The sequence below is a fragment of the Macaca mulatta genome, chromosome X, assembly GCF_049350105.2.
Source record: "Macaca mulatta isolate MMU2019108-1 chromosome X, T2T-MMU8v2.0, whole genome shotgun sequence".
In the NCBI taxonomy this organism is placed as follows: Eukaryota; Metazoa; Chordata; class Mammalia; order Primates; family Cercopithecidae; genus Macaca; species Macaca mulatta.
Genome location: NC_133426.1, coordinates 161494644 through 161522246, shown reverse-complemented (window position 1 = coordinate 161522246; position 27603 = coordinate 161494644). Strand labels below are relative to the sequence as shown.

At 40.0% G+C, this 27603-nt stretch overlaps 1 protein-coding gene across 3 annotated transcripts in view; it reads right to left on the bottom strand.

The window, feature by feature from the left end:
• The window catches only part of VBP1 (VHL binding protein 1), a 36049-nt gene extending 10731 nt beyond the window's left edge, over positions 1–25318 (bottom strand). Inside the window, exons 1-5 of one of the 3 annotated variants that reach the window (XM_077989012.1) lie at positions 25186–25318; positions 19471–19578; positions 8341–8465; positions 1733–1799; positions 555–653 (exon numbers count right to left, since the gene is read on the bottom strand). In XM_077989012.1, coding sequence (XP_077845138.1) covers positions 555–653; positions 1733–1799; positions 8341–8465; positions 19471–19548 — 369 coding nt within the window. In that variant the 5' untranslated portion in view covers positions 19549–19578; positions 25186–25318. Of the gene's footprint in view, positions 1–554; positions 654–1732; positions 1800–8340; positions 8466–11945; positions 12156–19470; positions 19579–25185 lie in introns of those variants that run through there. The other 2 variants (XM_001098746.4, XM_028842502.2) reach the window with 2 other exon arrangements.
• Positions 25319–27603: the final 2285 nt, after the last annotated feature.

Here is a 27603-nt window from a genome sequence, read left to right as displayed (position 1 = left end):
AGGTAGCTGGATAGTCAGAGGACTGAGAAGAGCAAGACAGGTAAATCACAGATAAGCTCAATGAAATCATTGAAAACTGAAATATATGGTTTTAAAAAATAAACTCTAACCTCAAGCTTTTTGTAATACTTTTTCCCCTTAAATTCAGAGGGACCTTTCTAGAATTATTAAACTCTTATGGGAAGAAGCATTTATCCAAAGTTCAGCAGTACCTTCTATTTTACTTCTCTTGCTCTTCCTCCATTATATTTAAGAGAGATAAAGCATTAATTGGAAGAGAAGCAAGGTTTGTTTGATCAGTTTTATCTTGATTGGGAGAGACTTCAGTATGTTTTTGCTGCGATCTTCATCGCACTCCTGATTCTAGTCAGTTTCTAATATGAACCACTTGAACTCTGCCCCTGTGTCCCTTCCACAATCAAAAGGAGATGAACACTTTCACATCTCGAGCAATACTATTAAAATACTAGCAAATACTAGCAAAACCAGTGTGCTTGCTGGAGAAAACACACTGGTTTACAAATATATCAGCTGTGGCTATAACATTTACTTACCCCCAACCACAGACACACTTTATCAGTAGGAGGAACTGAAGCTTTGCAATACAAGTTATCTGCCAGTAAGAATCTGGTCTCCATTGAGTTGGTAGACTCCTTCAAAACAAAAAAAAATGACACTACCATAAACAGGTCAGTTTGATATCAAGGTTATAAAAGAGAGATCACACAGTTGAACCTAGGACATTTAAAACAGTACCATCATGCAGGTTAAGTGTAGTGGTAGAAGAAATGAATGCTAGACCCAGGTGGCTGGGTATGGACTCTGGCTCAGCTACTCACTAGCTGTACAAATCTGGCACCTCACTTAACTTTTGTGTCTCAGGTTCTTCATCTGTAAAATTAGGATTATAACAGTCCCTACACCTATGAAGTCAGTGATAAGCACTGAGTAACACGTACACACACACCCCATCGAGTGCCTGACATACAGAGAAAGCGTTATTATAAGATTTAGCCATTCTTCTATTATTTCACTGGTGCTTCATGCCCAATCAATCAGTTGCTGAAGTCTTACAAAGTTCACCACATATTAAAATGTACTAGAAATAGTTATTCTAACAGTCAAGCAAAATTGTAAGCGCACACACAATCTTTTAAATACAATATGCTTATGAGATTTAATCTTTACAACCTGCTTTTATTTAATGAATACTGGATTAAGACTTAGAAGACTCTCAAATTCAGTTCTGCCAGTAACTAACTACATAGACACTGGTCAAGTATAACCTCTCCGTAAGCATTTCCTCAACTATGAAATGAGAACCTGAAACAGATGATCTCTAAGATTTTTCCCAGTTCTATAAATCTTGGACTAACTCCTTATTCTTAGGGAGAAAGACAACAACAAAGAAAAAACCCTAGATGCTGCTAGCACAGAATAAGACATTTTCTTTGTACACCTAAAACAATTTCAAATTGCATTTAAGTTTCACAAGTACTAAAGATAAGCAAAATAATCCAAGTGTGGGCCCTAGAATTAAACCTGACTTTTGGGGGAAGGCTGCAAAGCCACATTTGCTACAGAATCACATCATAACATTAGTGTATGTGCTTAAGAAGGCAGACTGGATTCCACAGCACAGATCAAATATCAGTGACCAAAGAGTCAAAGAAGACGAGTTTCTGCTGACATATCCTAGTTTGTTCATATTTACAAATAAAAATGCACTTACTTTTTTCTTCTGCATGTATTTTAGAATTTCCAAAGTCTGTTTAATTTCAGGAATCTGACCTTTTAGCCTGTGAACAAGAAAAAGACTAACTTAGTATTTTGCAGGCAAAAATAAACAACAGGGCATGGTCTTACTAACTTTGCATTTTCTACTAATGTGTTCTTGAGGACTATGTACAGATATAAAATACTTAAGATGTTTTTAGATATGAGATAAAATAAGATATATTTATAAAAATAAAATATTTAATGAAATATTTACTTAAAGAAAATACATTTAGTAAAATATTCATAAAATATTTAAAGTATAAATACTTAATAAAAATATTTAAGATATACAAGCAAATGTTTATAGAATGCCTATTCCATGAAGACAAAGCTCTGTTCTATTATGTCAAATACCCCATTGTTATTTAACATTTCTAGAGCAGACTATATTCCACAGAGGTGATTCATAGGTTCTGCATTTGATTAGAATGACATTTTAAATAGATTAATTTAAAAACTAAATTTAAAAATAACATGGATTCAAAAGTTATATTCTAAAATTGAAGACACCAATCCCCTAACTAGTGATGCACATAGCTGCTCCTGGTGTGTGCATTCGGTATACACACATGCACATCACAGTCAGCTAAATGCCAGGCAAAGCACAGTGACACCTTCTCAGTATGTGCACTTGTCACACTGTGAAAAATGTACACCATCATCTGAATGCCAAACACACCACATTATGATACAGTATAATTTGGTGATTCTTTTTAAGCTTTGGGTACTTCTTCCTTAAATGCTCTTCTTTTCAAATTAGGTAACAATCATTCTTAAAATTATAAATAGATCACTGATTTAAACATAATAAATTAAAAAAAACAATGATGGACATGATCCGACTGATTCGACTTAATGGATAAGTTATATGATGGCTACTAGTAAAAGGCTAGTAAGTGACTCCCAAATGCAATCAACCTCACTGACAAGAACATAAAAGAAAAACATAGTATGCTAAAAACATTCAGTCAATTAAAGAGAGAAAACAATGACACCTTTTTTGTCACTGGGGTTTAGTTCTTTATGGTGATTAGATGCATGTGTTTTGCATGGCGATATATGCAAAACAGTTATAGGGTCTCTGTCAAATCACAATGTAATTTCTAGCAAAACAGACTAAGGATATAATAACAAAGCTCTGGTTCTTTCGAGGTAAATTTACTAAATATTATTAGAGACCAGAATGTAAACAAAATTTAAACACAACAATGAAAATGAACTTATTGCGTCACATAAAGGAAGTCACTCCATGTGTGCAGGAGGTTGGCAGGGCAAATTTACTACACCCTGTGCTACTGACCTGGCAAGAAATGTGTTAAATGAGCCTGCTGCTTAAAAAAAAAAATAGTGTCATCATTTGATAATACAGTCCAGTGAATAACCTAGAAACACCTGGCATTCATTTTTTCACTACAATTCAATCTGGATGCCATAGATTGCTCAAGTTTGCTTATTTTTGTATGGTATGTTCATATAGGTAACCACCACAAAGATGTTATACATTTGTAAAATATGTGATACACATACAACATAAGGAGTATGTTCAGATCAAGATTTTTTGGTCATGTAAATGACTTTTAAGATGCATTTTGTATATATAAATATTATATGTAATACATTATAAAGCACATTAATCAACCAAGCAGCTGCAGCCCTAGCTAACTTAGGAACCAGACAACCAATGACATTGTACGTGCCCAAGCAATACACTCCTCCCTACCCTGCTTCACCTGAAGAGAAAGTAGCTTGGCTGGGCAGAGTGATTCACGCCTGTAATCCTGGCACTTTAGGAGGCCTAAGCAGGTGCATCACCTGAGGCCAGGAGTTCCAGACCAGCCTGGCCAACATGGTGAAAACCAGCCTCTACTAAAAAAAATACAAAAAAATTAGCTGGGCATGGTGGTGCATACTTGTAATCCCAGCTACTTGGGAAGCTGAGGCGTGAGGATCCCTTGAACCCAGGAGGTGGAGGTTACAGTGATCCGAGATAGTGCCATTGCACTCCAGCTTGGAGTGCCAGAGCGACACTCCATCTCAAAAATAAAAAACAAATAAAAACCAAAGAGAAAGTAGCTTGCCTGAACTGTGTGTTTACAGTCCTGTTTTTTCTTTTTCAATTAGTTTCACCCTATTCGTGTGTATCCCTAAACAAAATATTCTTTAACATTGGTGGCTTCTGACCTTAATTCAAATGGTCTCATGCTGTATGCATTTTTCTGGGGTTTGCTTTTATATTATTATTATTTTATTTTTTTGAGATGGAGTTTCGCTCTTGTTGCCCAGGCTAGAGTGCAATGGCGTGATCTCACTCACTGCAACCTCCGCCTTCTGGGTTCAAGCAATTCTCCTGCCTCAGTTTCCCGAGTAGCTGGGATTACAAGCATGCACCACCAAGCCCGGCTGATTTTGTGTTTTTAGTAGAGATGGGGGGGGTGGTCTCTCCATGTTGATCAGGCTGGTCTCGAACTCCCGACCTCAGGTGATCTGCCCACCTCTGCCTCCCAAAGTGCTGGGATTACAGGTGTGAGCCACCGCGCCCGGCTGGGGTTTGCTTTTTAAACTCAATCAAGATCCTAAGATTTGTTCATTCATTTTCACTGCTGTGTACTATTCCATTACAAATATAACAAACACAACTTCTTTATCTACTCTTCTGTCAAAGGGCACTTCTGCCAGCTCCAGGTCATTGTTACTGTAACAACAATGGAAACCTCCAGGTTCTAGGAGGGGCTAGAGCTGTGAAAGGGGAGACAGTAGCTTAGAAGGAAAGTGAATCAAGCCTTCAAAAGAGGAATAAAGCTAAAAGAAAATGTTCTAGCTGTGTTCCTTTTCTCCCTCTGAACTGCCCCCAGGGAGTCCTACATTACCTACCTCATCACTGCTACACGGCAGAAAAATGGCAGAATTGGCTACTGGCAGGGGGAAGGCCAAGTTAGGAAGCTAAGAATTACAAGTACTAGTCCCCAGCAGCCCACCTCTCCCGACTCCCTTTCCCTCCTGTGATGATAATGAAGACAGCAGAAATGGAAAGAATCCCCCAGAGGTGGAATTATCTGGTTGGGGAGAAGTATTTGTCTGATGGCTATGCCCTTAGACTGGGATACCAGCAGCATTCCTCCCACCCCTATCCACCAGGAGTGACTTAAATTACCCCCACCTCCACATACATTACTGGCCAAAGTAGCTGATATCCCTGAGGGAATCTAAGCTGACAGGGAAAATAAATTAGAATTTGATCATTATAATAAATAAAGACAATAAATTCAACAGACTCTACGATATGAAACAAAATTAACAAATACCAAAAGATAAAATTATACATTAAATACTTAAAGATACCACAAGGAGAAAAGAAAGAATATTGGTAATATGAAGAAGAACCAACCAGAACTATTAGGTATAAAAATTGTAACAGCTGAAACAAAGAACTCATGGCTATCCATCTAATTGCCAAAAGATAAATGACAAAGACAGAAAAAAGGGAAATAATATAAAGAAATGGAAGGCAGAATTAGAAGTGTCAACATCTGTAAACAGGTATCTCAGAAAGAGGAAAAAAAATTAACAGATGATAAAAAAAAGAAGTGATAATCACAAAATTTCCAATTAAAGAAAGATAAAAGATCTCAGATTCAAGTGTCAAAAAAGAGATTAACACATGAAATACTAAGGAACTTTTACACAGCTTGAAGGTAAAGTTACATGACAGGCTGCAAGAAAAGATTTAAAACATATATAAAAAGGTTAGCATCTAAACTACAGAGCCATCTGCTGCAAAACAACTAGATCATGGCACAAAAATAGTTTTGTTGCACAGCTGACATCATAGGGATGAGAGAAATTCCAGAAAAATAAAAAGAGAAAAATAGCCCTCCAACTACTTGGGAGGCTGAGGTGGAAGAACTGCTTGAACTCAGGAGGTCAAGGCTACAGTGAGCTGTGATCATACCACTGCACTCTGGCCTGGGCAACAGAGAGAAAGCCTGTCTCAAAAAAATAACCAACCCACTATTAAAATAGGTAAAACTCAAGAAAGTTTTCCTAACTCACTATCTCCAACTCTACCATTCTCTTTTAAAACACTAGACAAACACTGTTCTCATCCAGAACACCAATGTTCACTGATGCTTCCTCAGTGCTTCGAATTTTTACCCCTTCTCCCCACATTTAGGCCTAGACCATATGTTAAGCTAGAGTGAGTATCCTGCTATATACCACAGTTGTAGAGTTAGCAATATAACTTTTTTCTTTTTTTTTTTTTTCGTCTATCATTAATTTACTAGTTAGAAGAGCAATGTAACTTTGATACACAAATTTCCCTCTCTCCCAGGACTCGGTACCAAGGCTCATTTTCTTTTCCTTTTTTTTTTTTTTTTTATCTTGAGACAGGGTATCACTCTGTTGCCCAGGCTGGAGTGCAGTGGCACACTCACAGCTGACTGCAGCCTCAACCTCCCTGGCTTAAGCAATACTCTCACCTCAGCTTCCCTAGTAGCTGGAACTATAGGCATGCACCACCACACCTAGCTAATTTTTGTAGATATAGGGTTTTGCCACGTTGTCCACACTGGTCTTGAACTCCTGGGCTCAAGTGATCTGCCCACCTCAGCCTCCCAAAGTGCTGGGATTACAGGCATGAACCACTGCACCCCACCCCAAGGCACATTTTCTTCTCTATCTGTAACCTCCCTGTAGATGATCTCAAATCCAATGGCTTTTTCTTTTTCAAATAAACTTTTACTATCACAAAAGCAGTACATGTACATTGTAAAAAATTAAGAATACAGATAAGCAAAAACAAGAAAAATGCCATATTCTAACTACCCAGAGATTACCACTGTTAATATGCCTTTAGTGTGGACTTCTCTAGATACTCCTGTGCATATATACATTTTTTTCCAAAATAAGAGTATACTGTTCTTAATGATTTCTATCTTGCTTCTGTCCATTTACACCCTCCATCTTTCCATGTCAATGACTTTTCATCTCATCTAATACAAAGTACATATTCAAATTTCTACAACTGTCACCAAAATCAAATGAGAAAATACATCTACAAACTTCTGTACCTTTGCATAAATGGTGCCTTATGCCCAGACCACCCTTCCTCACTTTAGTCTGCCTCCAAACTCATAACTAATCTTTGAAATTCTACACAGGTATCTGTTCCTCTTAGAAGCTTCCTCTGAACCTCCTTGGCCCCTCCAGATTAATGAGGTGTTTTGGTACAAAGTAATGAGTTACCATCCCCTGTAACTCATTACTTTGTACCGAAGTACCTCCACTGCTCTACTTTGTGTGCTAATTTTATTTATATACCTATAATTTCCCCCCAACCTGTGTCCCTGGTTTTTTGTGTGGTTTGTTTGCTTTTTAGACTGGATCTCGCACTGTTGCCCAGGCTGGAGTGCAGGGGCATGATCACATCTCACTGCAGCCTCAACGTCCTGGGTTCAGGTGATCCTCCCACCTTAGCCTCCAGAGTAGCTGTGACCACAGGTGCATGCCACCATACCCAGCTAATTATTATTATTATTATTTTTTTTGAGACAGTGTCTCACTCTGTTGCCCAAGATGGAGTGCAGTGGCGCAATCTCGGCTCACTGCAACCTCCACCTCCCGGGCTCAAGGGATTCTCCCAACTCAGCCTCCCGAGTAGCTGGGATTACAAGCCCGTGCCACCATGCCCGGCTAATTTTTTTGTATTTTAGTAGAGACGGGGGTTTCACCATGTTGCCCAGGGTGGTTTCAAACTCCTGAGCTCAGGCAATCCGCCCACTTCAGCCTCCCAAAGTGCTGGGATTACAGGCACAAGCCACCGCGCCCAGCCTAATTATTTTTTAATTATTTGTAGAGACAGGGTCTCCCTAAGTTGCCCAGGCTAGTCTTGAACTCCTGGACTCAAGAGATCCTCCCACCTCAGCCTCCCAAAGTGCTGGAATTACAGGTTTGAGCCACCATGCCCAGTCCTGTGTCCTTGTTGAAAGCAGATACTGGATGTTATTTCACCCAAAACAGTATGTGGCATCTAGCTGGCATTCCATAAATATTTATCTCACAGAAGAATGCTGGCACATGTACAAAACAGAGATCTACAAATATTTATTACAGTGAATTGACTTTATAAGCTATATAAAATTATGTAGGGAAATAAAGAGTTGAGAGTAAGGATACCTTTTTTCCTATGCCTATTAGTTATGAAATCTTGGGATTTCATAACTAATTAAGTCTTGTGCCCCAGACCCTGTGGGTCTCTAATCTTGTTGGCAAAATTAGAAGGATAAACTAGACATATAAGATGTTATGATTTTGAAAGCTTTGGAATACAGTCTTTAATAACCATTCTATTATGTTTTCAAAACCACATTTAGACTGGCAATACCAAGTGTTGGCAAGGATATGGAACTGGAACTCTTGTACATTGCTGGTGGGAATTTCATATGGTACAGCCACCTTGGAGGACTTGATATCTGAATATTTTATCATATGTAAATTATATCTCAATTTTTTTAAAGTTCAAGCCATATACGATTTTCAAAACTTAGAAAGTTTTACACTTACCTTCTTTTCTTTTGAGCAAGGTTGAGTTCCATAAACTTATACTTCTGGTACTGTTCATCCAACTTCTTTAATACTGTATCTGCAGTCTCATTCCCAGGCTGTTTCATGAAGGAATCTACATCTTCCTTTAATATCAGAAATAATACTTTACAAATTTTAGAATTCATGCCACTCATCAGATTTTTTGACTGCTTTGTTTTTAAAACATAAAAGAAAAACAGCTTTTCCTCCAAAGGTTTGTTTTTAACTAAAAGTACAGGTTAAGCATCCTTATCTAAAATGCCTGGGACCAGAATTGTTTTGGATTTTAGATTTTTTTTTTTGATTTTGGAATATTTACATTATACCAGTTGAGCATCCCCAAGCCAAACATCCAAAGTCAAACATGCTCCAATGAGCATTTCCTTTGAGCATTATATTGGTGTTCAAAAAGTTTTGGATTTTAGAGCATTCTGGATTTCAGATTTTCAGATTTAGGATGCTCAACTTGTAGTTATAAAAAGTTAGAGACAATTTCAGACCGTATATATATATTATATAGCTAACTTATTCTTTCACTTTCCTCTTCATTTTTTATTTATAAATAGGAAAAGAAGAATGACTTTGCCCACCATTTATGCATTTCCCATGCATCCCTAGTAGTAAATATGAAAATACTAACAATCAAATACATTGCCTATTCATGCATCCTATTCACAAAATGATTTTACAGGTTGTATGTCAAGATTATCAATTTTATTACTTATTTTTAATTCAACAAGTTTTGCCATAGAAATCATACTAAATATGGTTACTGGGTTCCCAAGGCAATCCACAAATGCTTCCTTCAGTATCAAATAACTGAAACAAAGTAAATCTAAAAGGCAAACAGAATAATCTTTTGTAACAGAAATAACTGATCAAAAGAAAAGCAGTAAAACTGACGTTAAAATATTTTTATACCACATGCTGATCCTTGAAGAAAGGCTAGTTAATTAGATAAGAATCAGAAACAAGATGAAAATATATGGAAACTTAAAAAGATGCTACAAGAGCTGTCTAGTACTTTACAGAAGTCTAGTTCTTTATTATAAGTAACTTCAATTATCTTATAGCTTTTAAGATCTTCAAATCATTATTCTTATCCATATTTATTAGCTACCAGAGAATATCTTAGCTGAAATAAGGAAGAAAAAGGAAGAGAAACACAGCAAGGGAGTGAACTACGAAGCCATCAAACTAGAGACAGTAAAGGAAATTGAAAAGGTGAGGCTGAGTTCTGTATGTAAAAGAGAGATGCCATCTTCCTAGAAGGGTCACTGGAGGGAAGAGAAAGAAGTGTAAGTTTCTAGCACATGATACATGTTATTAGGTGCTGGAGTTCAGCAAGAATTAACTATAGCAGCATAGGCTGTGGTTAAGAGACAGGAGGTGCCTGGTTTGAATCCTGGCTTCACCACTCACTAGATGAGTTGACCTTAGGGAAGTTAATTAACCTCTCTTTGCCTCAATCTCCTCATCATCTGTACAAGTACCTTTTCATCACCAGAAATTAGCATAGGTGAGATGCCTATAAGAGTACGTGACACCTATCTATAGCATAATGTGCCACAGGAACACAAAGTGCCAGGGATTTTGTTTTGGGGTAGAGGTCAGCAAAAACTACAGGGGGATGATAGCTGAACTAGATGTGGAAAGATGAAGAGGTCATGAAATGGACAAGGGTGAAAGAACAATTCAAGCAGAGAAAGAAAACAAATTACTGCCTCAGTGGGGTTGGGGAATGGACTAGGTCTGACTTCTAACCACTATGGTACATTGCCTCCTATCACCATGAACATTAATATCTATTTGACACCTACTACACTGCAATACTGCAAGCATGTCCTCTGTTTCCCATAACAACTCTCTAAGTATTGTCATCCCTATTTCAGTTAAAGAAACTCAGGGCCGATAATATTTCTACAATACCATGTCACTTCAATTATTAATAGTTTAGAAACAAAAACAGTTATATAAAATTTGAGTTGCTTATTACATTATGCAGGTAGAAATTTTAAGGTCTAGAAAAAAATAACCATGACATTGTAGGGAAAAAGCATTTTAAGACATTATAAAGCCCTCAGATAAAGTGTCTCCTCCCGAGTTAGATTTCTGAGGCCATCTCTAGCTGAGCACTATGAATGTAACATTTAAGGCACTATGGAAATTCAATTAGACACCCAGTTTGAACTTATACTATGTGTCAGGCACTGTGCTATGACCAGGAGGAGTGGGGCGATGCATGAGAACTCTCTGCTACTTACACTACCCAGTAGCAGAGCATGAAGGGTAAGCCGCCGGTCTGGACCTCCACAGATTGCCCAAGTTCAAATCCTGGATTCCTCACTTATATCCTGTGTGGCCTGGGCAAGTTACTCAAGGGCCAAGGGCCCCGTACCTCAGTTTTATCATCTAAAAAACGGGCATAACAGTAGCTACCACCTCGAGTTTTGTAAAATTAAGAAAGTGCCCGGCACTCAACAAATTTTATTCTTTGTTATGATAATAGGTCAATGTAGAGAAATAAATGACACAGCTCATAAAAACACAAAACAATAACCAAACAATTACGAAATTCAATCAGCAAATGCAAATATACAATATCAAGTGTGGTATAAATAAATGAGTCTTTAGGATATAAGACGTGGTTAGTGAAAAAGGCAGAGGTAAGGTAAGGTACAAAACAAACGGTTGAGAAACTTCCATGAAGATTTTATAGTAGCTAAGTGGGGACAGACAGATGACCTGGCCTGGAGGGCCAGTCAGACGTTTTCTCTCATTAGTCAGATAGTTTTCAACTACTATTTCTAAATTAAATAAACAAAACGAAAAATTTTTAAAGCCACCCAGAACAGGCAGCGCCCTCCAGAACGGCCTCTGGAGCGACCCGATCCCCTCTCGGACGCTAGCGAACCTGGGACCTAGCGCCATCACGAGGGTTCAGTCTCCTCTCTCAACAATTCATTCTCCACTAAGTTGTCAGAATGATGTACCTAAAACGAAAGGCCTTCTGATGACAGCCCGTTGCCTACCGGAAAAACCTCAATTCTTTAGCAAAACACAGAAGGACTTTACACTCTCACCCTATCATCCTACTTTCCCATCGGTCTCTTCTTCCATTTTCCCCGAGGCAACAGACCACTGCATTCCTTCAACAGACAAGGTGATATTCCGTTTTCACATCTTAGCATTGGCTGTTCTGCCTATTCATTGTACTGTCTCTCCAGCATCCATGCTGAGTCGAGCTCCTCACCACCTCCCCTTTTCCAACCAGCAGGGGGACGAAAACCGGCGGCAGCCCGGAGGTCCCTCAGGCCGCCCTGACCCGCCGCCCTCCGCCCCTCGCCCCTCGCTCCGGCCCCAAACCCCGTTCTCTTCTAGGGCCTTCTCGAGCTACGTTTCTTCCGGGCGGGCCCCAGCAGAGCTCAATCTATCCAGGTGCGAAGAGTGAGAGCAGACCGAGCGCCCCCTCCCTGAACATTTAGCTCAGCTCCTTCCAACAATCGAGGCCTGGGTGGGAGCCGGGAAGAAAGGGGCAGTCCGCGGCCTCAAGCCAAGATGCCAGGTAACAGCGTGCCTCTTACCACAAAGACGGCCTCAGGAATCCCCAGGTGGAGCCGCCGCCCATTCCCTGTGGCCATTTCTCCTTTGCCACAACTGTCCTTAGCGGCCGCCATCTTGGGGATGCGAGCGCGCGACTGCCTCCCGGGCCGCCGGCCGCCGGGATTCCGTGATTGGCTTGTTAGCACTTGCAGGCCCGCCTCTCCATGCACATTCATTGGTGCGCAGGGAGGGTCCCCCATAAGCCCCCGTTCTCCTATGGCCGAAAGTAGCCCAACCTGTAGGTGCTCATTGGCTGCCCTCAGGTAAGTGACAAGCGTGGAAGGGCCGCGGAAGAGAAGCTAGAGCGACAGGAAAAACCCTTAGGCCCTCCTGGGAAAAGGGGATTTGTGAGTGAGCGGTGCTAAAGCCCTAGGAATAGGGACCTAGCCTGACCCCACCCCGACCCTAGAACTGGCAGCAGCCTTCACAATGGCCTCTGGAGCGACCCAATCCCCCTCTCGGATGCTAGCGAACCTGGGACCTAGCTCCATCACGAGGGTTCAGCCTCTGTGCCTTTCTGGTCTCACCATCCCAGGGAGCTTTCTGCCCCTTGAAGGGAACTTACTTTGTGTCTGTTTCAGAGTGGTCACTGGCCTCATTCTAATAAATACCCTGCCTGTCGCACCAGCCTTTCCTGAAAGCCACCTTTGAACAGAATGTCTTCTCTCCAGCTCAAACGTTTCCAAAACTTCATAGTCTACATACAAAATCCTAAGAACTCCACCTAGGCTTCTAGGACCATGGACTTACCCAATGTCATCCTACACTACAACCCTTTAAAAGCACATGTGTCATACAGAACCAAGTAATTATTCCTCGGGCTGTTTTCTGTCCTTTCTCTTCTTTCACTGGAGTGTTTTCCAGTGAGGCAGTGCTTCATCCACTTGCACAAATTCTACCATGAGCCTAAGAATTATGCAACGGAAAGTAAGTCTCTCTTCTCAGAGGCAATCACTGTTACCGGTTTATCTACACAGATAATGTACGATCAAGCATATAGACATAGATATGTCCTTATATATAATATGAGGAAGAAATTGGTATCGTCATATTGTGAATGAGGAAACTAAAGCTCAGTGAACCTGTACAGCTTCTCCAAAATCCTACAACTACATAGTAGTGAAGCCGGAATTCCAAACTAGTTCTCCAGTGGCTTCTATGCGATTTGGCTTGGGAGGATGAAGACATGTTAGCTAACCATGACTCTGACTTTTTCTGGTCAGCAGCTTTGTGAGATAATGTCTCTGTTCCTGGAGAGAAAAGTATATGGGAACTCTATTCTTCACCACTTTCCCCCACCTCAATGCCTTCCAAAAAATTTTTTTGTTTTGGAAAAGTAGGTAATGTTTCTACAGAAAAACATTGAAATATCAGACACACATGCAAATTTGGTTCAACTTCACTGATCCCTATCTATATGAATCATTATTAAAACTAATCAAGGACTTACTTCAAACTTTAGGAAATAGTTCTCCAAATTATCACTAATTCTAATCTGGAATAAATCCCTCTAAGAGATATATGATTTGACACTTCGGGCCAGGTTTTTCTTTTGGAGCCAAAAGCCTTATCAACTTATCACTCGTGTTTTACTCCCTTACAGGTACAAACAGAAGATTCCCTTATTTATACTGCTGAATGTATTTCCTTTCTAGTCTTCTCTTAATTAGAAAGTTGTATACCAATTCTTTCTAACTCCTCTATTTCCTTCCTGCCATGGCTACAGCAGCTTTTCCAAGAGTACACTAAGCTTATCAACTCTATAGGTGGTCATTTTCTTATCTCTTGGCAAAAAAAAAAAGAAAGAAAGAAAGAAAAGAAAAGAAATTTCTTTTGCCAGATCCAAATCTAGCTATTACCTGATCTTAAATATGATTGATCTTTAGTAACCCTTCAGTAGGCCACACTTTTTACAGCTTATCTTTAGATTGCTTTAGTAAAAGCATTTTTTAAAACAGACTTTAAAAGGTTGTAGTTTTTCACCATGGACACTTTTGAAACAAAACAAAACAAAATGTAAAGAAAATATGCATACAGCAGGAAACAGAACAACTTTAAAAAAATCATTTCACATAGTGTTGTGCTGATAAATGTTCAACTAATTCTCTTTAGAAAGGGGGTAGGTATTTATTATAAATTGTATTGATATAAAAGGTGTATAGCACACAATTTCATAAATGATAATAAAATATACAATACTCTTTATCATAAATTCCGTATAACCAATTCTGGCAGGATGCTTTTGATTTTTGCCAAATACATATCTCCCTAGACAACCTATAGTTGCAATTGATGAACTAGTGTAGTTCTGACATAAATGTTGGTTGATATATTCATTTATGTTAAGTAATAAAAAAAGTAATTCAACAATTATTTTTATATTGGTACTTGGATCATTCGTCAACAATGTGAGTGACTTACTTGCTGAATTGGATAATGGTTTTCAAATACCAGAAAAATATTGCCTCATTTTTTGGTGCTATTCACAATAATGGCTACAGACACAACTCACTTTTAAGCTGAATCTGCATTAGTAACATTTTCTCCATTGCTTTCAAGTCTAGAGTTACAAACATAGATCAAGCCGTAGTTTGTAGCATCTACCAATTTCTGTTGCGTAGATACTCTCGCAATGGCTGATTTCAATCCATGTCGAGTTGGGAAGACATGCCCAGTAGCATACAGATAAAATCGACGTAAATAACCTCAAGAGCACAGGTAACATTCAAATGTCAAAAAATAATTAGAAGGTGATAAATTTTGAATATTTATTACCTTTGCTTTTAAAATAATTTAATTGTAAATTTTTATAATTTAATTTTGAATGATGACTGTGTTTAACAACCATCTTGCAGAATTTCTAGAAATTTAACAATTGGTTCTCACAAGCTGATACAAGCCAGCTCTAGTGCACCACTGGCTCATATTTTGGGAAGCCAGAGTTTAATGACTTCAGCGAATAGTACCTGCAAATGTCACACTAATGTGCTCTGCAGAGAAGGAAGAAAATGATGTGATATGCAATCGGAGTTCCCTGGAAGAAGAGGGTGATATCCTTAGCAACTTCCATAACTCAGAGGACCAAGAGCTGACTTAAATTTGTACAGCTGGGAACCCACAACTCTCACTCCATGTTTGCTCTGTGCAGGTAACAGGTTCTGTCCCAATCTCCACAAGCCTCTGAAATTACTCCGAAGAGCTGCAAATCCTGAGGCTGGGGGAATGTGTCTCCTTTTTCCTGAGCCTGGTCACTGGGGTCATTTCCTCTCAGGAAGCCCACTGGGAAAGAGCCCAAGGCCTTCAGAGAGATGCCAAGCATTTCAGGATGTTCTGAGACAGCCTCTGCTCGACCTTCTGATTCAGTTTCTAATCCTGACTTCTGAGAGCAGAAAGTGCAGTTTCCCCTAGGTGCTTTGGAACTCCCCTGGAGGGCTCTCAATTGTGATAGTGCTCCTGCATGCTAAGCTGTCCCAGCCTCTTGGGGCTATTTCCTAGTAAGTCAGAATACATGTTTCTTCTATTTCCAGACATGCCAATGGGCCTCCATACTCACTACCCTGGGTTGCTGAATGTGCTGGTGGTGTTCTCACTGTGTATTGTTATTGTATCTTCCGTGTTTTTGTTCTGTTTATACAAGAGAGGACAAGGTAGGATTTTCCTAGACAAGGTAAAATGTGGCAATGTGATTTCCTTTTTCCTGGGACTGACGTTATTTATCCAAGGTGATGTGGAGAGGTCCTTTGTTCCAGGCAACTAACCCTTCTGCAACCTGACCCCACCACCTCATCAGCCAGAATGATGGCCCTGGGGACTCCCAGACATTACCCTGCTTTATTTCCAGAATCCATTCCTAGGCTTGCCACTGCGTAATAGGCCCTAGAACCTGGGTTCTAGTTTAACCCTGTCATTAACAGGCTGTGCCTCATTAGACAAGTGTCTTCACCTATCTAGCTCAGTGTCCTCACATGTGAAATGTGAGCTTTGGACTAGAGGATCTCCAGACTCACTTCTAGTGCTAATACATTTTGACTACGACCTCTGGTGAGTCATCAGGGCACTAGTATTAATTCTGCATCCCATGGTTGTCACTAAATCCCACTGGGTCCTCCGGGTTCCTTCCGTAACTATGCAGTTCTCAATTTAGAAAACCTGATCTTGGGCCCCAAGGTGAGTAATTACACCCCTCCAAATACCTCTGCCCCTATGTCCACCCAAGCTCTTCCTTTCCCACCAAACCCAATAAAAAGCATGGATGTAAAAAGGTTTGAACTCTGCTTTCATGTTCCTGAATCTTCTTTGGGCCGGACTCCTCAGGCTACACGAAGACCTTCAGTATAAGCCATGGTAAATTCCCAGTCACAAGGTTTCCTGGATAATAATTGGGAGAGATGGTGCATTCAGCATAATGGTTAAGGCTAAGAGCATGTACTTTGCAGTCAAGCTTGATTATTTATTGGCTATGGGATATTAGGTTAGTTACTTTAACAGTGTCTCAGTTTTCTCCATTGTAAAATAACCATAATAATGGGGCTTTGGGCACATATTATTAAGTAGATTGAATGGAATTACACATATAACATACTTGATACTGTGCCTAGTACCTAGTAAGCCCTCAATAAATTTCAGCTACTGTCCTGATAATTGAAAGGCATGGATATGGCACAGAATAAGAAACTCAGGGGTTTGAGACATGAGCCATAACATGTCATGATAAAGGCCTCATGATGGGGAGAAATCACACAGCCTCCTGATAGCATGGGAGATCTGCAGGATCCCTCAGATAGACATCTGTTTTAAATCCCTCACAGCCTCCTGGGGAGGAAGAAGGGCTATTCTTCACATATATAGATAAGAGAGGGCATTCAGTCTGGCTCAGGACCAAAGCTCCTAAAACATTGGAGCCCCATGATATTGCACAGCTCACTGGGCCTGCTATTTGTGGATATGTTGAAATGCCTTGAAATATGAAAGCCCAAAAATATGACCAACTCTTTTCAACTTGACTCTAAAATGTCTGATGTCAGTACCAAAGAAAAAGAGAAGCTGAGATGAGTGCCTCTATCAGCCTATAAATTATTAGGGGTAGGGACTTGTTTCTCTTGCCTTTGTTTCTCTGGGCCTCACACTGAGCCTGATACATAGCAGCTTTGTCATTATTTATTGACTGTGTGAATCAATCAAGCAACAAATGTTTGTGGAGCATGTACAATGTGCTCAACATTGAGGTAGTGAAGATAAGTTACACTAGAAGAATTCGATGCAGTGTATAACTGGAGATAATAAATCTAGTTAAGAAACTAAGACACTCACATGAAAAACCACCTAGCTGGGCAAGACAGTCAATGCTAAGTGCCAGAGACACTAAGTGTAGTGGGAATCCACCTTGCATGGAAGGCCTGCTTTTGCCCACACATTGGAAAAAATTATGGATTTGAAGCCAAGAAACCTTGGAAGTCATCTCTCTTAGGGCCTCCATTTCCTCTTCCTAAAGAGGATTTTGGAATTGCTAATCTCTAAAAAAATTCATCACCTTTCACATATTGTAGTTTCTGTTTACAGATGATGGCTCAAAAATAACGGTGTGTGGGCACATTATAGTTTCAAGAAAGCCAAGCCAGCAGAGACCAGAATATTTGATGAAATTTCCCATGCCAAGGTGAGCTTATGTTACTCAGGGATCACCCTCCCCGCCCAAGACAAGAAATCATAGGCAACCATTGCTCTTGCTGTTGCCTAGAGAGCAGCTACAGCAATTACATGGTGGGAGTCTGGAGACTCTGCTCAGGAAATCCATTTTGGCAAAATGATGCCACCCAAAGGATTATAAATCATGCTGCTATAAAGACACATGCACATGTATGTTCATTGCGGCACTATTCACAATAGCAAAGACTTGGAATCAACCCAAATGTCCATCAGTGACAGACTGGATTGAGAAAATGTGGCACATATACACCATGGAATACTATGCAGCCATAAAAAAGGATGAGTTTGTGTCCTTTGTAGGGACATGGATGCAGCTGGAAACCATCATTCTCAGCAAACTATCGCAAGAACAGAAAACCACCGCATGTTCTCACTCATAGGTGGGAATTGAATAATGAGATCACTTGGACACAGGAAGGGGTCATCACACACCAGGTCCTATTGTGGGGAGTGGGGGAGGGGATAGCATTAGGAGACATACCTAATGTAAATGACGAGTTACTGGGTGCAGCACAGCAACATGGCACAAGTATACATATGTAACAAACCTGCACGTTGTGCACGTGTACCCTAGAACTTAAAGTATAATAATAATAATAATAATAATAAATAAACTTAAAATGAAAAAAAATGATGCCACCAGCCTTGCTATGAGAACAGGAAGGAAGTAAATTGTCACTCCATTTTTCTCATTATCTAACACCTGAAGCTTCGTCAGTCCTCCTAAAACAAATGTTCAGGTATCAGGGGGCTCAGCACATCAGTTGAAGACTGAAAGAAGAAACCTTGTAAAGTCTTCTAGAATACAATACTCTGAGACAGTGGACACCTGGATCATGACACTCTCCCATACACTTCAGCTATACTCCCTCACATTACCACTGCCTACTTCCACTTCTTTGTTCAACCTATTCTTCCTGCCTGTAATGCCAAACTTCTTCTATCCACTATACATCTACTATTTGAAATTTTCTTTATCATTTAGTACTTGCAAGCTTCCTTTACTAAATTAATCGTTCTCTTCTTTGAGTTCCCATGGTGCTTTGTACTTCCCTCTCTGCGTATATGTTTATCTGGAGCATCCTTTCTCACTCTGTTAACTCTGTCTATTTTTTTTTTTTTTTTTTTTTTTTTTGAGACGGAGTCTCGCTCTGTTGCCCAGGCTGGAGTGCAGTGGCGCGATCTCGGCTCACTGCAAGCTCCGCCTCCCGGGTTCACGCCATTCTCCTGCCTCAGCCTCCCGAGTAGCTGGGACTACAGGCGCCCACAACCGCGCCCGGCTAATTTTTTTTGTATTTTTAGTAGAGACGGGGTTTCACCGTGGTCTCGATCTCCTGACCTTGTGATCCGCCCGCCTCGGCCTCCCAAAGTGCTGGGATTACAGGCGTGAGCCACCGCGCCCGGCCAACTCTGTCTATTTTTAAATATTATCATTAAACTTAAGTATCAGTTCTCTGGTAAGTCATCCTTGAAATCTCCAGACTGGGTTAGCCATTTCTCCAATACTAATTACAGTTGGGTTTGTCGAATGAATAAACAAATGAATGAATAAAAGGATGGCTGAATAAATATAAGAAGCAGTTGAGGCTTAACAACACAAGTTTATAAAGGTCTGTACCAGGTCTGCACAGTTCGGTGTCTTTCTATGATGATGAAAATGTTACAATTAGGCTTTCTTCTATGAGAGACCAACAGTACACAAAAGATGGCTATGTTGCAAAACTCCATTATAACACTGATCCTGCCTCCACTGATTGCCTATCTTTGCCAAGGCGCTTAGCAACAACAACCCAAATGTACCTGATGTTCTGGGGATGGAGTGGAAGGACTACTGGTCCTTAGGCCTTGCTGGGTATGAACAATGGGTTGAGGTGCCATTAGAGAAGAAGCTCCCAATGGAGTTGGAACCTATGAATTTTAAAAGAAAATAAACAGTTAAAAATTAATTAGTATTTAATTGCTCTCCTAACATAATAGTACCATGAGAACAAGTAGCCCCCTAAAGTAAATATTATATTAATATTTAATAAGCATCACCTGAAAGGAATGCGAAATGCCAGATGCAAAGAAAAAGAGGAAAATGTATTTGTGAAGGGGCTGCTAGTGATAAAGTATGACAGACCAAAGAGTGTGGAAAACCTAAAGAACAGTTATTGAAAAGCAGGGATGAATTAGCCACAAAGTAAGGCCTACAAAGGACTCTTTACAAGACAGAACTCCAACATTTCAAGGCCAATAATACTCATAGGAAAAAGAAAGGAAGTTTGTAGGTGGACATGGAACGTGTTAAATATATACTGGTATGTATGTATCTTTCATGAAATACTTTAGTATGAACATATGACTTGATATGGCGATCTACAGGTTAAATGTGAAGGATGTATAGAAATTTGCCAGATGAAAGTAGTGAAGAAAGGGCAAGCACATCAAGTCAAGGAGGTAGGTGGAACTAGAAAGGCATGTGACATCTCTTTAGTTTGTTTTACTTTTCTAGTTACTTTATGAGCTCACATTTTAAATTATATTCAAAAGATGAAAGAATGGCAATTAATGAAGAACAAACTAAGGAGGTTGCACAGACCCATTAATATAAGACTGTGACCATCTCCCTCCACTGTTTAAAACCATTAAATGGACCCTCATTGACTATACATAGTGTGTAAACTCCTTGGCATGGCTTACCAAGCCTACTTCTTTCTCATCTTGATCTTTTCCCTCACTTCTCCCTCACTTATTGAGGAAATATGGGCTTACTTAAGAACAACTGGGTAAATTAGAAACTGTTCGAATGACTCATAACCAAAGGCTAAGGATTAATGTGTTGACCTGCTGGGAGGCTTCTGGTGATACGCTGCAGGGTTATATTCTTAATCTTCTTGTTCATCTTTATCTATCAATGGAAATGTTGTAGAGGACATGTTCACTGAGCACGTGAATAACGTACCCATTGGAAAGGATAATGAATACATTAAATATAATCAGAAACATTAATTTTCTTGACAGACTAGAGATAGGGTCCCAAATGAATAAGATGAAGGTTAACAGAGTCTTGCACTTGGATCTTAAAAAAATACCCACATATATATATAGAATGGGTGAGAAGTGAAAATGAAGTTAAAAGAATTTTAGTTGATAGTAACATTTAAGTTTTCCAGTCCTTCCTCCTGTCTTAGCCCCATCCCAGCAATTTGGAAGCAGTTCCTAGCTATCTGCAGTGTGCAGGGATGCCACTTCTGCAGTATCAAACAAAGGGCCTAAGTGAGCAAGGTACCAAGACCTCTTGCCTTACAAACCAGTGCTGCCTAGAAATCCTTGAAATTGCTCTTGCCTGAGGATGAAGATCTTGGTCCACTTCTGTGATGTTATCAGATAGTACACCCTGGAATAGCCCCATGTGGTGACTAGACCGAGCACCTAGTCCTTTTAGGAAACCGAGGTGAATATGCCTCCTTCAATTCACCTGGGTCCACAGTTATTCATGCCAGAGGAGTGGGAGTCTCATTCTGTAGTCAAGTCAATGCTAGGGTCTACTTTATACCTGATTCCTGTCAGCTTCTCTCCCTGGGAAATGGGCCCTGTTCTGTTCACCATTATTTGGAAAGAATCTGAAATAACCTGGCTCTTTACGTAGCCCTTCATAGTTTTCTCTGCAACCCATACTTTTTGCCTCAAGCCCTGTTATACTAATAAATAGACTTTGGTTACTGATGCCTAACCTGGAATCTACCACACTCCTTTGGCACTTGGACCCTGACCTGTGGAGTCTCTCAGTTCTACTCCTTCTACCTTAAATTCCTACTAAGTCTATTTTTTCTGGGCTTGGGTTCACTCATAGTTCTAGCATATATGCACACCTAGTGTCATATTATACTCTAATCCTCTTCTGGAAATTAACTGGCACATACAGTATATTATTATAGAGGATGTAGAGGAGTCCACAAACAGGACTCAAAAGAGATATGAGGTAGGAGGAAAACCAAGAGAAAATGGTGTTTCTAACTCTAGGAAGGGAGAGTGTTTCCTCCTCTCTCACTGGCCACTCCTGTTCTACCTCTTTTGCAGGTTCCTTCTCATTTCCCTGCCCCAATGACAGATGACCCTTGGGCTCAGTCTCCAGTCACCCCTAGGTGATCTCATCCATTCTTTCTCTCAGCACATTCTTACTTCAAGGCATTTGCACTGATTATTCCCTCTCCTGGAATGCTCTTCCACTTGACTTGCTCCTTCTCCTCTTTAAAATTTCTACTCAAGGCTGGGCGCGGTGGCTCACACCTGTAATCCTGCACTTTGGGAGGCTGAGGCAGGTGGATCACAAGGTCAGGAAATTGAGACCATCCTGGCTAACATGGTGAAACCCCGTCTCTATTAAAAGTATAAAAAAAATTAGCCGGGCATGGTGGCAGGTGCCTGTAGTCCCAGCTACTCGGGAGGCTGAGGCAGGAGAATGGCGTGAACTCGAGACGCGGAGCTTGCAGTAAGCCGAGATCACGCCACTGCACTCCAGCCTGGGTGACAGAGCAACACTCTGTCTCAAAAAAAAAAAAAAAAAAAAAAATCTACTCAAGACTGAGTCACCTTTTCAATAGAGTTCCCACAGATCAGCCTATTTAAAATGGAAACCTACTCCAATACCCTTAATTCTTCTTCCCTGCTGCAATTTTCTCCATAGTACTTGTCACCTTGTTTATTTATTTCTTCCCCCCACTAGAATGTACATCCCGCAGAGACATAGGTTTTTCTTTCTTTTAATTATTTCCATATTTCTAGAATCAGAATATGTGCTAGTTGAGTGATAGGAGAGAAGGACTGAGTAAGACAAGGACAGAGAAGTAGCTATTCGATTAGGTCACATGAAAGTCATTAGAGACCTTTATGTTAGCAGTTTAGTGGAACAGTGAGGATAGAAGTCACATTAAAGTGAGTTGCAAAGTGAACTGGGGAGACAACCTCAATGTCCTTTAATACAAACATGGGTTGTTCCTGCCTTACTTCAAGAATATATACTGAGTAGCCCTATGCCTAGAAAGAACTAAGCAAGGCAAGAGTGTCAGGAGATGGGAGCAGAGAGGCAGCATGGAGGATCTTGGCTTTTGCTCTGGGAGAAATGGGGGCAATTGCAATGAAGTTGGTTGATCTGACTTACACTGTAAGCCAATCACTCTGGCTGCAGTGTGAAGAAAACTGTAGGGAGCAAGGGCAGAAGCAGGGAGCCGAGGTAGAAGGCTACTGCAGTGAACCAGGTGAGAGAAAATGGATTAGGAAAAAGTTAGGATGCATTCTGAAAATAAAGGCCATTGCATTTGCTCATGAATTGTATGTGGAGTGAGAGAAAGATGTATTAAGGAGGATTCCAAGGCTTTTGGCCTGAGCAACTGGAAGGATGGAGATGTCATCAGCTGTGATTGGGAAGGCTGCAAGTAGAACAGCTTTGGGGAGATCAAGGGTACAGTTTTGGACACGTGCAATTTGAGATGTGTCAGAAACATGGATATTTGTTATCCTCTGCATGTTCCTGTATATTTACCATTTTCTGGAATGGACCAACAGTAAAAACAACATGAGCAAATTGGTGTATGGCTGGAGCAACTAAATGTCTTCAGAGTTTCCATTACCTGTATTGTATTGCATAAAATATATGCAGTGCACTGAAGCTATAAATAGAACTAGTGATTACAAAAATATTTTAACTAAGAAAAATTTTAAACCATGAAAATATTGCCAAATAGGCAGAATATAAATAATAAACTAAAAATGAGTTAAAAGAAGGTTAGAATCAGAAAAATTCCAGATATTCTATCTGTATTAACAATTTCTCCCATTAGAAGTTTTATATGATAACAGCAAAATCAGTTCAAGTTTTTAAACCTGATTGATATAGACTAGAAGTGATCCCAAACAGCAAAATAGCAAATAAAACAAAACAAAATGAAACAACAATAAAATCCTTGCAGAAGGGGAAAAAAAACAGCAGCAAACAGTAGTTCATAACTCTTGGGATAAACCAAGAATGTAACCTAAACTAAATTATATTAATACTTGAATCTCTATTATGTGAATGTTGGTAATTCCTATTTTGGATTATCTATTAATTCTGAAACAGCTTTCTCTTGACTATTCCACTTCTGTACATCTCTTTTTATCCCCATTTCCAGGGTTCTTTTCTCTATTCCTGTTAGCCATCTCACAAGGCATGTGCTTATTATTTCTCAGACAGCTGCCATTTTTTCCAATGCAAGAAAAGAATGTGGATGGATTACTTTCCATTTAAAAATAACTGTATAATTTTTTTTTCTGTTAGTAGTTGTAACCATATATCCAACTCTTGATATCTTAAAAGAGGCTTTTCTGGCCAGGTGCGGTGGCTCACACCTGTAATTCTAGCACTTTGGGAGGCTGAGGCGGGCGGATCACCTGAGGTCAGGAGTTCGAGACCAGCCTGGCCAACATGGCAAAACCCCATCTCTATGAAAAATGCAAAAATTAGCCAGGCATGGTGGCAAACGCCTATAATCCCAGCTACCTGGGAGGCTGAGGCAAGAGATTCACTTGAACTCGGGGGGCGGAGATTGCAGTGAACCGAGATTGTGCCACTTCACTTCAGCCTGGGCAACAGAGTGAAACTCCATCTCAAAAAAAAAATTAATTGTTTTCAAAACCCTTCCTTATGGTTCTCTAGCAAACAGCTGCACAAGATAAACAAAGTGAATAATCATACAGTATAGATGCTCTGTGCAGAGCCTAAATAAAACAAGCTACAAAATTGACAAATTCCTTCACAAACCATTTCTAACATAATGCATAATCCAGGTGTTACACCACAAGGTCCCATAGCTTTGCAAATCATTCGAATTTGATCTTGATCCCAGGGTGTTTCCAATCTTGTGATATAGTCTTTCCACTATATTACTCAAACTATCCTTGTGTTATATATTTTGTATACTATGTCCTCTTTGACTACTCAAGCAAGGTATAGCATGATAAATTGGAGAAATTTAATTGCAATTGGGTGTAATTGATTCAAAATTTTCTAATAAACTCATGTGAATGATATAAAAAGAAAGAGCGTTTTTTCTTCCTATACATAGGCATTTGCTGGGGAGTCACTGGAGGTAGAACCTTGACAAAACGTGTCAGTGACCATATAGTAAATTTTCTACTAGTATTTAATAAGCAATATTAAAAGATACAGAAAATATTCTGCTGTATGTTTAACACTGAGAACAAATTCATAGTGAACTTTCTATAGCCAAGACAGTGATCATTCCTTAAGCAATTATCCTTCCTTAAGAGGTTTAAAGACATCTAATTATTGCTATGTTGTTTTAGAAGGCAGAGCAGAGTTCACAATAGCTCAAATTTCCTGAGGAACAGGAATTTGCTTGGAAAACATTCCACATCAGAGAGTAATGTGAACTTAGCTAAGAAAGAAAGAGTTGTGACTCTTTTCTGTACTGCATAAACAAAACAATAACAATAGACAAAAATAAAGAAAAATTTGAACCATAATTGCATTACCTGCAACAACTAAAACTTTCTCAGTTTTTCAGTGTTCACTTCCAGTCTTCGTTTATAACATGTTTTAGATGTATACAATAATGTGAAAAATGATAAGTTGGCTTTCAACACAGCAGATGAAAAGCGGAGTAATACCAGTCATAACTTTAATCCCTGTCTTAGTTTCTTTGTCCATTACTAGGTGATACAACATGAGACACAGTGACTTCTGACTTTAGAAGTACTCCAGAGAGCTAGTGATCAGCTACAGGGACTCGAATAAAGAGGCAGATATACATTTTTAATATCAGTCTTTCTGATCCTTCCCAAAGTATTCTTACACCCTTGCTTCCAATTCTGCTATAAGAAATTCGTTCATTCTTTATATATATCATGTGAGCTAAAATTGAATGTGCAGCATCACACCCAGCTAATTTTGTATTTTTAGTAGAGACAGGGTTTCGCCATGTTGGTCATGCTTGTCTCGAACTCCTGACCTCAGGTGATCCACCCGCCTCAGCCTCCCAAAGTGCTGGGATTGCAAGTGTGAGCCGCTGCAGCCAGCTGAATAATTTCTGTTCTTGGTGCTGGTGTCCTGTGCATACTGGGCAGTTGCCATTAGACATTGCTATTGAAAGTCTAATATATGAGAGCGTTCCCACTGACATCAGGTTGGTGCCCCTCTGGGACAGAGCTCCCAGAGGAAGGGGCAGGCAGCCATCTTTGCTGTTCTGCAGCCTCCATTGGTGATACCTCCATGTGCAGGAGGGACCCAGGTGACTAGGATCTGGAGTGGACCCCAAGCAAACTGCAGCAGCCCTATGGAAGAGTACCCTGACTGTTAAAAGAAAAACAAACAGGAAGCAACAGCAACAACAGCATCAACAAAAAAGTCCCCATAAAAACCCCATCTAAAGGTCAGCAGCCTCAAAGATCAAAGTTGATAAACTCATTAAGATGAGAAAGAATCAACAAAAAAATGCTGAAAGCTCAAAAAGCCAGAGTGCCTCTTCTCCTCCAAGTGATCACAACACTTCTTCAGCAAGGGCACAGAACTGGGCGGAGGCCAAGATGGATGAATTGACAGAAGTAGGCTTCAGAATGTGGGTAATGATGAACTTCACTGAGCTAAAGAACCATGTTCTAACCCAATGCAAAGAAGCTAAGAACCATGATAAAACATTACAGGAGCTGTTTACCAGAATAACCACGTTAGAGAGGAACATAAACGACCTGATGTGTTATGGGAAGTCAGGGACCCCGAACGGAGGAACCAGCTGGACCCGCAGCAGAGGAACATAAATTGTGAAGATTTCATTTTAATATGGACATTTATCAGTTCCCAAATAATACTTTTATAATTTCTTATGCCTGTCTTTAATTTAATCTCCTAATCCTGTTATCTTTGTAAGCTGAGGATGTACATCACCTCAGGACCACTGTAATAATTGTGTTAACTGTACAAATTGATTGTAAAACATGTGTGTTTGAACAATATGAAATCAGTGCACCTTGAAAAAGAACAGAATAACAGCGATTTTTGGGGAACAAGGGAAGACAACCATAAGGTCTGACTGCCTGTGGGGTCAGGCAAAAAGAGCCATATTTTTCTTCTTGTAGACAGCCTATAAATGGACATGCAAGTAGGAGAGATATCGCTAAATTCTTTTCCTAGCAAGGAATATTAATATTAATACCCTGGGAAAGGAATGCATTCCTAGGGGGAGGTCTATAAATGGCCGCTCTGGGAATATCTGTCTTGTGCAGTTGAGATAAGGACTGAGATATGCCCTGGTCTCCTGCAGTACCCTCAGGCTTACTAGGATTGGGAAAACTGCCCTGGTAAATTTGTGGTCGGACCGGTTCTCTGTTCTCGAACTCTGTTTTCTGTTGTTTAAGATGTTTATCAAGACAATATGTGCACTGCTGAAAATAGATCCTCATCAGTGGTTCTGCTTTTGCCCTTTGCCTTGTGATCTTTGTTGAACTCTTATCAGTAGTTCTGCTTTTGCCCTTTGCCTTGTGATCTTTGTTAGACCCTTATTAGTAGTTCTGCTTTTTGCCCTTTGAAGCACGTGATCTTTGTACCTACTCCCTGTTCTTACACCCCCTCCCCTTTTGAAACCCTTAATAAAAACTTGCTGGTCTGAGACTCAGGTGGGCATCACGGTCCTACTGATATGTGATGTCACCCCCTCAGGCCCAGCTGTAAAATTCCTCTCTTTGTACTGTCTTTCTTTATTTCTCAGCTCACCAACACTTATGGAAAATAGAAAGAATCTACGTTGAAATATTGGGGGCAGGTTCCCCCCATACTGATGGAGTTGAAAAACACAACATGAGAACTTCACAATGCAACCACAAGTACCAATAACCAAATAGACCAAGCAGAGGAAAGAATTTCAGAACTTGAAGACTATCTTGCTGAAATAAGACAGA